At 37.8% G+C, this 18,114-nt stretch overlaps 1 protein-coding gene across 2 annotated transcripts; it reads right to left on the reverse strand.

Moving 5' to 3' along the window:
• Positions 1-345: 345 nt before the first annotated feature.
• Positions 346-17,500, reverse strand: ART4 (ADP-ribosyltransferase 4 (inactive) (Dombrock blood group)). 2 transcript variants are annotated; one of them, XM_012447709.3, is made up of 3 exons: positions 16,988-17,500; positions 14,405-15,116; positions 346-3,615 (listed from the first exon to the last, which is right to left on the reverse strand). In XM_012447709.3, exons 1-3 carry the CDS (start codon positions 17,171-17,173, stop codon positions 3,524-3,526), a joined length of 990 nt encoding a protein of 329 aa, XP_012303132.2. In that variant the 5' UTR covers positions 17,174-17,500; the 3' UTR covers positions 346-3,523. The 2 variants fall into 2 exon arrangements, with proteins under 2 accessions (XP_012303132.2, XP_064233771.1); XM_064377701.1 differs by lacking the exon at positions 346-3,615 and adding an exon at positions 8,272-9,573.
• Positions 17,501-18,114: the final 614 nt, after the last annotated feature.

Genomic DNA, 18,114 nt, shown 5'->3' on the forward strand with positions numbered 1-18,114 from the left:
AACACAGCACATGATCATTTACTGTTAAAAAAAAGCAAGTCCTATTATAAGTGTAGTTTCTTATCAGTTGCCAATGTTTGCTGCATCTTGGTATTTCTGAAAGCACCTAATTCAATAAATGCTTGTTGAGTTTTACCAAATCAAGAGCAAGCTCATTCAGTGTAAATCAATTTGATTCATATCATTAGACAACTCAGTACAAGAATCCTGATTCTTCAAGCAAAACAAACTACTGAAATTTTCTTCATTGGATTTTTTTTTAAAAAAGTAAATAGAGAACTTCAGGATAATCTAATAGGCATATTAAAGAGGATACTTTGTTATAAAAATTGAGTATTACATGGGTCGAGTGCTTTTACTTTTTTATTTTTCCTGTTTCAGTCAGCTTCCTCAGGTTAAACAGTATATTTCTGTACATACGAAGAGGAGAGATGCATGTATTCCTTTAATAAAATTACTATAGGATTTAAGTACTCCTTATAGCAAAGTCTCTGTTAATAACTGCATGATTTTACACATATTCAAACATCCACTTTATCTTTGGAAGATATTCCAGCCTAACAAATTTATCCCAGCAGAAATTACAGTAAAATTTCTAAAACTAGTCTCTTTAAGAGTTTCATAAACACTTTGAATCAATTTAAATCAATACAGATTTCTTGCTCAAAAACTTTGGACTATAGGGAGAGACTGAGAGAATGTGAACTATGTACATTTATCCTTAACCAAACTCATGTATCTACATAATTTTAAGAGAATAGTTTCTGTCTCCAGAGATTTGTTCTGTAAAACAGCAGCAGGAGTTAGAACTAAGTTATCTTTTTTAGAAACTTGGCTATTCCCTTAAGGGTCATAATCATGTAAGTCACAGTGTTCTCAAATGCTGGTGTATAGCTGAATCATCTAGAGGGCTTATTAAAACAGTTTGTTCAATTTCTGATTCTGTAGTCTGGGATCAGGTCCTAAAATTCACATTTTAATGAGTTCTTAAAGGATGCTGTTGCTGCTTGTGCCTAGAGAGTCAACACTTCAGGAGAATTGTCTTACTCAGAAAATGATGACTTCTCATGGGAATCTAATGCTTTTGGCTGACTTTTTAGCTTCACTGAGTGGCTTCCGATTTCCTCTCCAGCCCACATTACCCTTCACTCTCTGTCAGACCTATCTGCTCCCTGACCTTATGCTGTACGTCATCGATCATTCCGTATCTGTTTCTATTTTCTACTTTCCTCTAAATAAAACCTCGTCTCTGATAGAAAGTTTTATCTAACTATAGGCCGGAGGAATCACATTTTTATCTCAGCTCCAGGCATTTAATATTTGGCCTTGTTTTTGGCACTATGCACTTGGCACATACTATTTCTTGTTTCTTTCTCCTTCCGCTCGCCCCTTCTCCCATCCCAGAGCCCTAAGGCCTGGTTCAAATGCGGCCTCTTACTTAAAGTCTTCCTGGTGTTTCTTCTTACCTCAATTGGAAGAAATCTTTCTTTTGAATTGTAATGAACAGAAAACTTGATTTTCGCCCTTTTTTTTTTTTTTTTTTGGCACTTCATTTGTGGCTTGCTTATGTTCTTAATTTCTCCTAAGAGAATGTAAACTCATGAGAGATCTGGCCTAGTGTTCTCAACTTTTAATCTCCAAAGTGCTTTGTACATAGTATGGCTCAATACATGCATTTATATGGCACAGGAAAAATGTATCTAAGATGTTGGGTGGCTTTTCCCAACATAGCATGTCATTACTGACTCACCGATGCTTGCTGCAAAAGCTTGCTCCCAGAGCCATGCCCCCAGGACTCTCTACTAGGTAGCCACCAAACTGCCAAAGACTCTGTGCAAGTCACATAAATTGTCTGTTTGTAGAAATTCTTTCCTTTATTGGCTGCAGAGGCTACTGCAACTAGGTGACAGAGGTGATTTGGCCCTGTTAGTTTCAAATCCCAACGTAAAGAATGATAGTGCAGAGATGCCTGAACTCCCTGCCAGGTAACTTTATGTAGCTAATCCCCCATTCAGTTTCTTTGATCATGACACAGGCCATTCAGGAAGTCCTATGGAGGGTAAATAGATAAATTTATTTTCAGTTTTGCTGCTTCTTATCCAAATCTCCTCAGAAGGGATAGGGAGCATGGACTTTCAAAATCCAGAATTATAGAGCTAGCCCTCATCTTTACTCAATTTAGCCCAATACCAGGGTCTTTAGTGATAAGGTTAAATAATCCCTTATGTCCCCACCTAAATTATATACTGAGGGGAGCATTATAGAACATTTCTAGCTATGAAATTCAACAGTTTATACTTCTTTGTATCTCATAGTTTGCACGTAATGAGACCTCACTATATCGCTGATATTTGTTTGTAATCAGTGTTTTTTTCTCTCATATTCTTTTAACCTTCATACATATCCTCATGTTTTCCTAATATTTAAATTTGCTATGAAGACTTAAATTTGCCATCAAGTTCTCTACAAATTAACATACGAATTTAAATTTTAACCTTTGTAATGTCTTAGGAACATGCGTGCAACACCCGTTATTTTCAGTGAATGAGATTTCACTAACATCTTTCATTATCTTTCCCTTTTATTTCTCAAGTTTCCATGTGTCTTCTCATCTGAGGCCATACTAGCTTGATCTTGAATGCTCATAAAAATCTCCGAAGAAAATTCACACCTTGATTAAGTCTCTGGGGTTCAAAGCTTTTCCATTTGGTAAAGAATTTGTCCTTTGCTTTCTAACTTGATCTTATTTGATTTGTTCCTATTTAGAATATCTAAATCAAAAATATAAGGAAGAGTCCTTGTATTCATTAGAACTCCTTCAACTGCTTGATGCTTGACATAGAGAATCTAATTCAAATTATGCAAGCAAAAACATAGTTTATTGATTTATATAATGAAAATCTTGGAGTATTCAGCTTCAGGTAAAGTTGGATTCAGAGGCCTATACACTCTCATCAGGTCTCAGTTTGTTTTCATTTCTCAGCTCTTCCTTTGTTGTGTTTCTCAAGGAGGCATGGTCTCTTCTCCTGGTGGCAGGATCTCTGCTGGCAGCTATAAGCTTCTACCCTGCTTTCATTAATATTCATTAAGAAAAGAAGCTCCTGTCCTATTCCCAATTGCAGTTCCAGAAAAGCATCCTGATTGTATCTCATAGGCTCTGATTGGATCATTTTCTATTCCAGCATGAATCTTTATGTCCATGAAGAAGAACTATATTGATTGGCTAAGGCCTGAGTTACAAGCCAATCACAGTCAGTGGGACTGAGCCAGCAATGCATCAGTTGCTAGCTGGGGAGAGTGATTTTCCCAAGGGTACTAAGAGTACCCAGATTGAAATAAGGCAAAGGGGTACAAAGGAAGGCATAAGAGAATTAGCAAAGCGGAGGCCATGCACTGGTTTCAGCAGAAGTATGATGGGATCATCCTTCCTGGAAAATAAATTTCCATTTCTAACCAAAAGGCCAATAAAAAGTTTTTATTTAAATATGTATATTTTTTAAATAAAAGGAGCCACAAGATTCCTTTATACTCTGCTTTTGGAAGAGATGATGACAGTGGTCAAAAAGGAGAGAGACAAAATAGCTGTAGGATCAGAGATGCATTTCTTGCTGGAAGCTGTAAAGAACAAAACAAAAGTTAGAGATATTTTAGGTAGCAGAGTTTTTTGTTTTTTTGTTAAACTACCTAATTTCTCCATTGCTCCACTTAGAAAATTCCTAATAAAAACATTTGAAGTTAGCTACTTAAAACACATTCTTTTAGATTTCTTTGAACATTGCTTATTTAGCAGATGATGAAACAGACCCAAGAAGTTAAAAGATGTACCCCCAGGTAGTGGTTGAGATCTGATTTTCCATCTTTATCATCACCAGCAGCATAATCACTGTTACCATTATAGCCATCTTAATTATCATAATCTTAATCACCATTATGAAAGTTAACACAGACTGAATGCTGATTTTATGCAAGGATCTATTTCAAGCCCTTGCTATATATTAAGTTACTTAATCCTCACAACACACCTATGAGATACTTATTTTCATTATCTTTGGTTTTTAGTTGATGTAAAAAACTAGTCTAAATAAAGACTGGAATCTCTTTTCAGCCAGTCTTCACTGGTTGTTTAGAGTAGAAAATGTGTTTCTGGAAGGAAAAGAGTCAACTCTAATTGCCTCAGTATTTGCTTATATTATTTGATAGGATAACCAGATGAAGAAGAAATACATTTCTACTATTTTCACACAATATATAAAATTTTTTTGAGTTTCTTGAAATTTATATTTGGGAATGTGTGTGTATGCAAGTAGAAATTCCAAGACAGAAAAGAAAGGAATTACACACACACACACACACACACACACACACACACACAGAGTAATTCTTGTCTTTTCTGTTTTGGAATTTCTCTCTCTCTCTCTCAATACTGGGAAACGGTGGGATTGGAAATCCTTGTGTCTTTAGCCTCAATGAAGACGAAAAAAAAATTGAGAACCATTCTAACGATTGACCTGCTAAAGTGGTATTAATCTTCCTAGGTCTCTGTAGGGATTCATATAATTCTATTTTAACACAAATTTTGACAAAAGTTTAGAAAGATGTATGCTCTTAATTTCCCTGGCCAACTCTTATTGGTGAAAAATGAGGTCTTGAAAATTACTATATCTGTTCCAGCTTGGGTGATAGAGTGAGATGTCCATCTTAAAAAAAAAAAAAAGGATAGGAATTACTGTGTGTGTGTGTGTGTTTGTGTGTGTATAAAATCAGGTGTGAGAGAGGAAAAACCAATAGAGTTGGTGTCCTGAGCAAAGTGAAGCATAAGTATCAAGGAGGATGGAGTGATTCACCATCATGAATATGGTTGATAGGTCAAGTACAATGAGGACTGTGAATTGACATTTACATTCCAGGAAGCTCACCATATAATCTCTTGAATCAGACTCTCTAGGTTAAAATTGGCTCTACCACTTACTGTGTCTGTTAGGCTCAGGACGCCAACTCTATTGGTTTTTCCTCTCTCACTGGCCATTCCTTCTCCATCTTTTTTTTTTTTTTTTTTCCCCACAGGTTTTGCTCTGTTGCCCAGGCTGGAGTGCAGCAGTGTGATCTCTGCTCACTGCAACATCAGCCTCCCTGGCTCAAGTGATTCTTCCACCTCAGCCTCCCAAGTAGCTGGGACTACAGGCATGCCACCACACATGACTAATTTTGTGTATTTTTGGTAAAGACAGGGTTTCACCATGTTGCCCAGGCTGTTCTTGAACGCCTGAGCTCAAGCAATTTACCTACCTTGGCCTCCCAGAGTGCTGGGATTGCATGTATGAGCCATCACACCTGGCATCTCCATCTTCTTTGCACTTGACCTTTTAAAATGGGAGTGTCCAGAGGTTTGGTCCTTGGACATTTCTTTCATTTATTTACACACTTCTGTGGGGAGCTCAACCAGTCTCATAACTTTAAATGCCACCCATAATCCACTGACCCCAAATTTATCTTTCCATCCTGGATCACTCCTTGGATTTCCAGACTCACACATCCAGCTGTACACTCAACATCTCTGCTTGGGTTACTATTGCACAGCTCAGATATAACATGTCGAATACCAGACTCCTGCTCTTAAATCTACACCATCCCCAGGCTTCTCCATATCAGTGAGTGCCACCTCCATCCTTTCAGTTACTCTAGCCAAACCTTGGAGTCATCCTTCACTCTTCTTTTTCCCTCACTCTTTACTTCCGGTGTGTCAGGGCCTCCTCTTGGCTCTGAATCTGGTCAAACCTTACTTACTGCCACTACTCTACCGCCTTCATCTCTCATCTGAATGATAGAAATGGCCCCTATCTGGTTTCTCTGCTTATCTCATGACAGCTTATCCTCTACTGGGCTGCTAGACCAATTTAGACACAATCTTCTATGTTCTCTGCCCCAAACCTCTCAGTAGTAGCCTATCTAAGAGGAAAATTCAAAGTCCTTACAACTGCCTTCAAGGTCCTATGTGATCAAATCTACATCATCTTCTGTCTTCATTTTCAGTTACTTTTCTCTCATTTATTCCTATTTACTGGCGTCTTTGCTGTTGCTTCTTACTTGGGGCATTTGCACTTGCTGTTCTCTCTTCCTTGTATGCTCTTTCCTCAGATATTTATGGGACTGGCTCTGTCATCTCCTTTCAACCTTGGCTCAAATGTCAGCATCTTAGTGAAGTTTTCCCTGATCACCCAGTTTAATGTTGCCACTCCCTCCCATGGTATTCCCTATCTTCTTACGCTGCTTTATTTTTCACCTTAGTACCTACCACCTACCAACTATAACATAATTTCCTTATTTATTTTGTTTATTTCTGTTTCACATCAGTAGAATGTAAATCCCCAAGGGCAGGGATTTTCACCTATTTTCTTCCCTCCACCTAGGATAGTGCCTAGCACATAGCAAGTGCTCAGTAAATACTGATTTGTTGAATGAATGAATGAATGAATGAATGATAGCTGCTATTATGATGATGCCCAAATAAGAGGCAAATTATTATAGACACTACTGTCTTGTAATCATACTCATCCTTCAAAAAAATTCATAAGCCCTCTTTATAATAATTAGGATGTCAAAAATAGCTTCCTTTTTATTTTATTCTATCAGGTTAAAGTAACTAACTCTCTTGATACTTTTTCTCTATCTTTCTTATGGCCATTATCATTTCTACCTGTATTATTATTATTACATGGACCATATATTTAGGAAAATAAATGAAAAACAGCTGTGCATTAAATTAATTACAAACTAATAAAATTTTTATTTGAGGATACTCACATTATTTTTACATTTGTAGTTGTCTTTAGTTTTCTATTTGACTATCTCTTCAAAGTTTTTAATTCTCTCTTTACCTTTTTACAGTATTTTTTAAATTGGAGAATGTGTTCCAGTAATGGGTTGTGACATCAGCTTAGGAGGTCATAGGCATCACTGTTTAATAATGTAATAAAATAGGTTAGCATAGAAAACACTAGCATTACACTGCCTGTGAAGAGGATAACTGTTGTATTTGTATGAATGTATGTGTATCTGCATACTTATGTGTGTGTGAACTGACTTATAATGTAAATAGTCATAGTCAAGAAGCTTAAAACTAATGGTAGTTTCTCAGTAACATTTGCTGTAGAATGAATGAATCCCCTGAAACCAGTCTATGGGGAATATTGTCCCGGAATTCTTAATAGAAAACATGGGGAAGGATCCTATTTTTCTCATTTGTAAACCGTGAACAATTTTACACAAATCACTTAAGCTCTCTGAATCTCAACATTCACATCAGTACAGTGGAGTCAATAACCTGACTTACAGGGCAGTTTTAGAAACTAAACAGATAATGAATGTAAAAGTATTTTGTAAACTAAACGGCTAAACAAATATCATTTTATCAGTGTATTATAACCTGATTTTGGTCATCTCTGCCTTAGGGTATAAAGTCTGGAAGCAATACATAATGATTATAACTTTTACTTCATGAAGTCTGAATCTGAATTTTATCATACTGTTCAGAAGTAAATAGTCTCTTAAAAAAAAAGAAAAAGATAAAACTGATGTGCACTATATATCAAATTGATCTAGTGTTTGAGGCAAATGCTATCTATAGCCTCTTTCTGTCAAAATGCAAGGAGCAAGAGTGTTAATATTTTAGAATATTAACTAGCAAAAACATAGCACCAAAAAATGGAAAGCATTATCACTTCTGCCTCTTCCTTTGTTTCTCTTCTTCCTGTCAATTTCACTGAAGCACACGTTTGTGCCATTAAACCATTATCTCACTTCCATGTGCAGAGTACTTTCCCAGAGTTTCTCAGTTGTGTTTGAGAGGATGCACAGACTCCAATGCTATCACAACATTCCCACAAGGTGAGTATCATTTTCATTTTATAAATGAAAAAACAAGCTCAGAGGTTAAGTCATTTGTACAAGGCCACTTAGCTACTAACATATATCCAAATCTCTCTGGCCCCAAAGTTTATTCACTTTCCACCATGCCATATGGTCTCCCAGATTCATTCAATGACTCATTCTTCCATCCATTTATCTGAGACCGACACTCTACTTCAAGGTCATTGTGATGTCACAAATAGGGTAAACTTATTTTAGATAATTAAAGCCCAGAGTAAAAGAAAACAGGAAGAAATAGAAAGCTAATAAAATAAATAATAATAATGGTAATAGTAATAGTACCTTAAAAGTTTTGAGTACTTACATTTGTCAGATACTGTTGTAAGAGATTTTACATGCATACATTCATTTTCTCCCCACCAGAATCTTACAGGTTTTTAAAAAGTGAAGTTTACAAGTAAAATCAGGCTGACTACGAACAATTGCCTATATTTTTCTAGAAACATGTTAAGAATTTTAATTATGTGAAACATTTTAACAAATAAATCCCCGTTCTTTGTCAATTCAATGATACAGAACAGAGCATGTATTTGTATGTCTACAGATTTTTGGCATAGGTTATTTTGCTGAAAGAAGCAAGATTTAAGGACAAATAACTAACAATCTGTTAACATATTTTGAATCTTCCAATGGGCATGAAAACACCTGTTTCCATGGTAACCAGTATAGGTCATGTGAAGGGCGATAGAATAATTAGAGGGGAAAGTTGTTAGTTTAGAATGACAATTTTTTCTTTTGCAAATTTACTACTTTAAACAGTATAATTCTATTAATTTGATCTTTTGTCTCTTTAAAAGCAACATTTTCCAGGAAACTCTTTAAATTTGAGTTATGAGTCAACAGGACCAATTTTAGCATAAAGGACTAAGAAAGCTATGCTCTTTAACATGCTATCTCTTCTTTGGGAAATTACGGAATGCTGGCTGGGTGATTTTAAAGGTCCTCAAGTGGTCTTTCCAGTATCACTGTCAGATTTGGAGGGAACAGGAGAGAAAACATAGTTCACTTAGCTTGTAGGGACTTCTGGGGACACAGAATAGCTTGTGGCTTCTGCTCACTAAACAAAACAAAGCTGAAAGAATGAGGAACGGTGTCCAGAGAAGATTTCAGTTTCGTGAGAAATTAGGTATCAGTGCTCCAGAACATCTGTGAATTCCCTAGGCTGGGGTTAGTGAAGAAGTGAAGTGGGAAAGAGCAGCTATCTAGAATGTCGGATCAGGGGAGAGTCCACTGATCTTCCTTCCTTTCATTGAAGGACCCCAGATAAAAAAGACACCCCACCTCCTTCCTCTTATTGCTCATGTATGGATCAGTCCAATACTGCTCCAGGATGTTGGAGTAAGTACTAGTTATCAGTTAATAGAAATGACTTTGCCAGGCGCGGTGGCTCACGCCTGTAATCCCAGCACTTTGGGAGGCTGAGGCGGGTGGATCACGAGGTCAAGAGATCGAGACCATCCTGGTCAACATGCTGAAACCCCGTCTCTACTAAGAATACAAAAAATTAGCTGGGCATGGTGGCGCGTGCCTGTGATCCCAGCTACTCAGGAGGCTGAGGCAGGAGAATTGCCTGAACCCAGGAGGCGGAGGTTGCGGTGAGCCGAGATCGCGCCATTGCACTCCAGCCTGGGTAACAAGAACGAAACTCTGTCTCAAAAGAAAAAAAACAAAAAACAGAAATGACTTTAAGGACCTTTCTGGTGTTCCTTAGCTTGCTGATTGAGAAAAACAAAACAAAAAGCAAAGCAAAACAAAACACACTGTAGTGAATAACTGAAAACATTCTGAAGGCAATCAAACATTTTTTAAATCAGAAGAGATAGATACTGTGTCCCATCCAAGACTGTATACAGTAGTACCCCCTTATCCTTAGAGGATACATTCCAAGACATTCAGTGGTTGCCTGAAACTGCTGATAGTCCTGAAGCCTATGTTAGTTTCACATATATACCACCAATGATAAAGTTTGAAGTGTGGCAGCAAAACTAGCATGAATGTCTTTTTCCTTCTTCACAATTCCACAGGTAGAAGATTCATTTTTACTGTCTTAGCAACCTCAGCATATGACTTTTTCTTTCTTTCTATTAAATTGAGAACTTTAACCTTTTCATTCAAAGGAAGCACTTTAGGGCTTCTTTTGGGCATACCTGAATTGCTAGGATCACTATTCTTGCACTTTGGGGCCATTATGAAATAAAATGAGGGTCACTTGGAAAAAAACACTGCAATACCGAGATAGCAACTCTGATAACTGAGAAGGCTACTACATGACTCACAGGCAGGTAGTGTAAACTGTGGATCCCTCAGACAAAGGGATGATTCACATCCTGAGAAGGCAGACACAAGATTTCATCATGCCACTCAGAATGGCATCCGTTTAAAACTTGGGAATTATTTATCTCTGGAATTGTCCATTTAATATTTTCAGTGGGTAACTGAAATCAGAGAAAGCAAAACCATAGATAAGGGGGCACTACTGCAATTTTTTGCCCTTAACTAAGTGACTGTGCTGCCAACGAGCCAATGGCAGATGAGGCTTAGGTAGATCAGGTGGAACCAGAGGACGGACCAGCCTTCTCTACAATCCTTAGAGTCTGGGGTCAAAGGAAGAAGGGCATCCCTGCAATGTGAGCTTATTCCTCTCCCTCTTTCACCTTCCCAGATAGTTTCATAGCTCTGGAGGATGAGAAGATGCTCCAATTCCAGCTCTTGGCTGATTATATGATGCCTCTGACCTAGCTCTTCCCTCATCACTTCAATTTATAAAGAAAATATTATCCTCTACGACCAGTGGTATTTTTATTCTGCCATTTACAAGCTTTTCCTCATGGCCACACAAGCTTCTAATTGATAAATTTCTGGGAAAAATATATTTATGGTAACTCACATTGCAAGTGACCGTGTTGATCATTTACATCGTGACAACAGCTTACTTTTGACTAGGGGTTGAAGCTTCTAGAATATTTTCTTCAAATATTGGAACTGTTTTTAATTAATTGCGTTATATGGTCATGTGGTCTAACGCCCAGATTGCTTAGAAGTATAAAAGGGCATGCTTCATTCATTCACCGTCATTCATTCACTCATTCAACAAAAATAGGCTGGGCACCTCTATGTGCCAGGGCACTGAAATTAGTAGCAGCTAACACTAATTTACCATTTATTATATGCTACTGAATGTATAAATAATCTTATTTATATACTTTTCTTTTGAGATCGAGTCTCACTCTGTCACCCAGGCTGGGTGCCGTGGTGTGATGTTGGCTCATTGAAACCTCCGTCTCCCGGGTTCAAGCAATTCTTCCACCTCAGCCTCCCTAGTAGCTGGGACTACAGGTGTGTGCCATGATACCCAGCTAATTTTTGTATCTTTTTGTAAAGACGAGGTTTTACCATGTTGGCCAGGCTGGTCTCAAACTCCTGGCCTCAATTGATTCACCCGCCTTGGCCTCCCAAAGTGCTGGGATTACAGGTGTGAGACACCACACTTGGCTACACTTTTCATTTTATTTCATTTTCACAAATGTCTTCTGATGTTCTGTTATGATGATTATTAGGCTGATGAAGAAATTTAAGGAGTTTAAGCAACTTAACCAAGAACACATTGCTATTAAGTGGTACAGTGGGATATAAATTCAAACAGAGTGGGTCTGGGCTCAAACTGCTTTCCTGCCTAGCTCTCAAATACTATGTAGTCCAGTTCTTCCCCACAGGGAGCTTACAGAGCGATATAAGATTATTGATTCCCTTAAGTTTGATTTATGATTCCAAATATCTCATTAAGACCAACTGAACTTTCAAAATTTAGTAATATATGTGGCTACCCCAGCTAAACCTTAACTCAAAACTAAGTTAAAGTTGCATTGTGGTAGTTTCAACATAGGAAAGCAAAGATCATTAATTTTGGTAGGAGTGTCCTGAAATATTTTTCTCTGAGATTTATAGAGTGGCAGAATGTGAGTAATAGTTTATATTTTATACTCCTTTCCCTCAGTTTCCCACTCAATGCTTGATATAAATCTTCTATAATTTTTCACTGAATGTATTCTACTGTGCTCATTATCCTAGTGAAGAATTATATGTCCCAAATTCATGATGAGAATGAAGTAATCATATCCTAGTCAGGTGTAGTTCCAAAGAATCCTGAAACCTGGCTATGAATGTTTTCATTTATTATTAAAATCTCATTGTTGTCTTCCTATTCTACTATAGTTTTTCATCCTCTACAAACACTAATCTCTTGTGTCTGTGGGGCAGATACTCATTTCACTCGTATTGCTGCCATGCTGCCAAGGAGACATGTGAGTATTGATAGGTCTCCTATCCCTGGTCTGTATTTACAGCTAGGACAGAGTGAGCAGATTCTGAACCTCAGTATGGATGCCAGTTTGAAGACCTTTGCAACACTACCACCCTGAAATGTTGAGAAATGCTGAGAGCCTGAATTATAAATCATCACAATAATAATAGAACAGAGACAAATTTGGGGATATATTGAAGGCAGACCCTACAGCTGGGTTCCAGCTAACTGTGAGTGTAAATAAATTCATATCTGAATAAAAACAGTCTCTTTTTTTTCTGAATCAAACAGGGCAGAGGATTTGCTACACAACTACCCCTACATGAAATGACTAGGTGGCAACATAAAATTCAATCAATCATGTTTTTCTTAAAAAATGTTTAACAATTTTTTTCTATTTTATTATCTCTAATTTTTCCTGCTTTAGTTTATTCTTTACAATATCATTAGAGCCCTTTCTAAGATGTTGATCAAATTGATTTCTACTCCTTAAAAACTTCTAATGACTTATTACCTACAGCATAAAATTCAAAGGTCCTTAGCATGGAATACAATACCTTTTATAATAAGGCCCCATCAGAATTCTCCCACCTGGACAAATCCTCTCTTCCCTTCCTTCTCCTATTCTCTTCTCATATCATACACATCCTACATACCAGCCACCCAGAATTTCAGAGAGTCCCTGAAGACACCAGGCTGTTTGAAATCTTAGTCTCTTAGTGTCTTAGTCTGTTTTCTGTTGCAATAACAGAGTATCAGGAGGATTTTTAGTCTACTAAGAAGTGGAAACATGAACAAATGTATACACTCAAAATTACTAAGTACTAAGTAAAACAGAGTCTGTTTTCTGTTGCAATAACAGAGTAACAGGAGGATTTTTAGTCTAATGAGAAATGGAAGCATGAACAATTGTATACACTCAAAAGTAATAAGTGATATACCAAATATTTAAGCAATAGCTGTGACTGCTCAGTGCAGGGAGCTACTTATTCTCTCCAGGAAAAGTGAAGATGGCTTCATAACAACCACATGGGTCTTGTCATGAGAATGGGTGTTTTCAGTGAAAGAAGAAAAGTCATTGTAAGATGAGAGTAGCTTGGTAATAGTTATTCTCTATTATGAGAATAGCTTGGTAATAGCAGAGAATAGACTGGGTAATCTGTAAAGAAAATAAATTTATTTCTCACAGTTCTGGAGATGGGAGTCCAAGAGCATGGCTCCAGCATCTGGTGAGGGCCTTTGTGCTATACCATACATGGTGGAAGAGAAATGAGTACACAAGACAGAGGGAGGCACCAGTGGTCAGACTCTCTTTACAAGAACACACTCACAATAACCTGCTCATATGACAACATTTATCCAATCATCTTTTATTAGGAGAGATCTAATTATCTCTTATTAGAATCCATTTCATAACACTGTTGCATTGGAGATTAAGCTTCCAACATAGGAACTTACTGAGAGACACATTCAAACCACAGCAAGCTATCCTCTGCTTAAAATGACTTCTCTTCCTTCATTGAAAACACACATTCTCATGACAAGACCCATGTGGCTCTCTATTATGAAGCCATCTTCACTTTTCCGGGAGAGAATAAGTAGCTCCCTGCACTGAGCAGTCACAGCTATTGCTTAAGCATTTGATATATAACTTAGTACTTTCGAGTGTATACATTTGTTCATGCTTCCATTTCTTGTTAGACTAAAAATCCTCCTAGGTTATTATTTTGCTTTATTCACTCTGCATTTCCAGGGCCCCCATCACAATAGAAGATGATTAATGAACAAAAAATTAATTAATAAATATATTGCCTCTTGCTTTACTTTTAGAACTCATTATCCGTGTAATGACCATGACAAAAACCATGAGTTTGAGGGAGAAGGTGAAAGTGCTATCTTTATGCTCCACCCTCCAGTCAAGCTTTACTCTGTCTGTCTACAAGTCTCTGCATAATAATTTCATTGCAGAACTTATCGTCCTAAGAGGTAGTGGAGTAGGAAGAAAAGAGAAGAAGACAATAAATAAAGTGGGTTTTTCTCTAATCTGTCAGTTCCATCATTACTGAAAGTCAATTTTCGTGTTTTTGGTCTTTCCCCCCAAGCCCACTGAGAAAAAATAACTTTTATAAAAGAGCCACTGCTGTGATCCCGAGTGGCCTCAATTTAGATAAAGGATACCTTTTAGCAGCTGACAGTTATACGTGCTCAGGTTCCCAGTTGAACTCAACTGCATCCAGTTTCCTCTTGGGTGGTAGCTCATATTTATAACTTTAAACAGTTCATAGGGAGGGATCAAGACTTTCTTCTTGAGGGAGAAATAGTGTACAGGTGCGCCCTGGCAGGTGAATATAGTAAATAGTGTCTGGTTCCCAAACTCCTGTGCTGCTTCTTTTAGGAGGGACGTGGAGAGGAATTGGCCAAATCGAATGGTGGCCCCTGTGTGGGCGTTGAAGTGGACATCCTTCATCGTATAATACACCTCATAGCATGGAGTGCCATTCTTCATGATGCTGTCTGTCCTCAGCAGCTGGATTGCTGTGGTCAGGTAGTAGTGCAAATATTTGAAGTGGAATGAATGTTCGTATTGCTGTGGAGTCCTGGCAGCATAGGCCATGGCTCTAGTGAGGTTAGAACGAACATTGCTGTTCAATGTATAAAACAAAATAGCCACAGCATGTGTGGTAGTCATGTTCTGGGGGAGAACTTTTCCTCCCAGGTTAAGCCAGGTTAAGTGGGCTTTTTGCCACATCCTAAAGTAATTCTTCTGGGATTCTATGTCTTTTGTGAAATAATCCCCTTGAATTAGTTTCTCCATAACCTGTTTGCTACAGCCTTGGTACTGATCATCAAAGGAACCTGGTGCGAAGTCAAAGTCGACTTTAATTGCAACCTATGAGAAAAGAAAAATCTTGACTTTAATTTTTCAAATCAGATGGTGAATGTGGTTGCAGATTTGCTGTACTCTATAAGGCCAAGTGTTCTCCTGGAAACAAATATTTGCTGAAGCAAGTTTCACTCAAAATCATTACACTGTTCCAATCCTTCCTGCATCAGTGACCTGTGCTAGAGATTGACTTTGGTTTGATAAATAAATTACTGAAAACTTGAAAAACTCATCTCTCCAGAGAGGAAGTAACTCTTTTAATATCACTAAAATCACAGAATTTTTGCACACTAAGTACTTTGAAGAAAAAATATATAATCTTATAGTTTAATCATACTTTCTGTTTCCTCTACTTCCCCCCTCTTTCTATCCTATCACTGATGTTTTCAAAAATATCACTTTTATGAATGCCCAGAACCTATATTAAATTCTTGAACTTCAGTCTTAAACTATGAGTAGTACTAGGTTCTCCAAGGGTGGTTCTCATAAGTAACAACCTTCTTGTCGACCCATTGAGACATTGAGAATAAAAATGGCAAATTTTTGAGAATTTCTGAAACATTCTGAAACATTGAGAATAAAACATTGAGAATAAAAATGGCAAAATATGAAAGCCAAAATATCTGTTTCTTACTGAATGAGGGCATGCTACAGCAGTCACATCGTTAGGTCTGATGGCAACTGGCTTGTTAAGAGCAAATTCCAGAACGGGACTGACTCATTTGCAGGCAGTACTGGACTAGGGCCTGCCCAGGTAAGATTCTTGTCATTTGGGAACAGAGAACTGATGCCCTTTGCCATCAGGCTAACCCCCAGGAGGAAGAGGAGCAGAGCCAAATTCAGCACACCCAGTTGTTTTTCCCCATGAGTCAAGTACATTTGTCCACCTCGGGGAGAGCATAGTGAGTAAAGAATTGGACGGCGGTCAGGAATGTGGCTAGGAAAGTCTCTCCCCTCCTGGAAAAGGACATTCCTTTCTAACGGGTAGCTAACAGAATGTTATTTGTTGATGTCTAGTGCATGCTAAACTGAAATGACAGATTTGAATAGAAGTCCACTAAGTATCATCAGTTCATCATTTAGAGCCATATGTAAATTATATAAATTCTAAAACATTTCTTTCTTGACAAAGAAATAATGTTTTTCTAGTAAACAGTACTCATTAAGGGACATGTTAAAGGATCACATTCCATCTAGTCAATGTTAAGGATGTTGGAACTGGAACTTTTGGTATTTTCACTATGTTATTTATGATGAGACATCAGCTAGTTGTGTGTAAAATAGAACACATTTTTAAGACTGATTAAATTATTTTAACCGATAACTCTTCACAGCAGGTTTTAAAATAGGTCTACAGAATCTATTCAAGCCAAGCCGAGCCAAACAAAACCAAACCAAACCAATGTCATGTTCTGTCAACTGTCATGATGAACTCTGAGACTTTGTTAATATGTTACTAGATCTCAAATATGTACTCTGTCATCTCTTAACATTAGGTTGTTTTTTGTTACACAGATTTTTACATTAAAATACTTAAAACTTAAGTCAATCTATATGATAAAGTTCAAAGCCAAATAGAATTGGTTTATTTTGCATTGTTTATACTATGGAAGCAACATTTTACTTAATTTTTATAGTGGATCAAGAAAATAACTTTATGCCACTAGCATTCATAAGGTCAAGTTAACAAATGATGAAGGATTCTATGATTTTTAATAATTGTTTTCAACACTTTTTACTAACCTGATTTGTTAAGATGTCTGAATGAAACTAGATTCCGAATGCCTAAGTTTTGGGCCATTTAAAGGCTATGGCCAGGTGAATGTTCTGGTGGAGCACTGATCATAAAGAGATCACCTCCTCAATTGTCCTCCTACCTCGGAACTCTCCGTGGGTCTCTGCAGGCCAGAGAGGAGCAGCAGGAATGGCAGCAGGCCTCTAAGGAGCCAGATTCTCATCACTGCAGGAGCTGCAGTAGTTGGGAGAAGAATCTTAATTCTGTTGATCAATGGACCACATTTGCTTGTATCACAAGTACTTCTCCTTTGCCCTTGCAGCTTCATCCTGAGACGAATTCTCAGAGTTCTCCTTTGAGGTTTTCTTTCAACCTCAGCAGGAACGTGTTTTGCTCTTATGTTGAGCAACTTCAGTTGGCCACCAACAACCAATAGCTTATCTGAGGGAAGAAATCAACTCCAACTTCTTTGCAAAACTGAAATCTCTGTGAAATAGCCAGATGTGCACACCAAATAAGGGTTTCTAAAGTGAACCCAAGTTACTTTTCAATGAAAAAAAAAAGTCTCTGATCTAGTCTGTATTTAGGGGAATGCCAAAGTCCTGTTAAGTGTCAGATTCAGCAGTTCAGCCTTAACTTTCCCAGCCAAACAGGAAAAAGCATGCTCTGTCCAGCGCTTGGGGCCAAGCAGCATTATCTGGAGCCCCAGGCTTCCATCGAAACTGATAAGATTGGCATGCACAGGGCAGCTGGGAATGTGCCATCTCAAGGTGGGTGTCTACAGGCTCATCTGGTACTGCCGATAGGCCCTGCCCAGGATGGACTGTCACAGAGCAAAGTGTCTTTTGGGATTATTGTAAAAAAGAAGGCTCCTTTTACTACTTTTCCCTGGCACCTTCGAAACTCTCCAATCCAGAGATTGTACCTCTGGGTTCAAAGCTCTTCCCCTATTTTCATTTCTGAGGATATCAGGCCCTCTGTCCACATGATACCAGTCTCCAGTGAATCCTAATGATGACTGCCAGGAGACTGCCTATGATGAACTGACATAAGTCAAAATAGGCTCCAGTGTGCAAACTTAATCTGGCACAGGAGTTCTATTAAGTTCTTTTAGGTACTACCCTTTCTAGTCTGAACATTCTTCCTGTCTTCCCAACTCTTGATATAATTATATTTTCTTGCAAATATTTTGTATTTATCTTCTTGATTCGTTATTTAAGGAACTAGAAGTTAGCCACCCCTGATAATTGTTTTTCTTGCAAATACTTA

Source organism: Aotus nancymaae, unplaced genomic scaffold (genome assembly GCF_030222135.1).
Source record: "Aotus nancymaae isolate 86718 unplaced genomic scaffold, 86718_ANA_hifiasm-v0.15.2.pri h1tg000016l, whole genome shotgun sequence".
In the NCBI taxonomy this organism is placed as follows: domain Eukaryota; kingdom Metazoa; phylum Chordata; class Mammalia; order Primates; family Aotidae; genus Aotus; species Aotus nancymaae.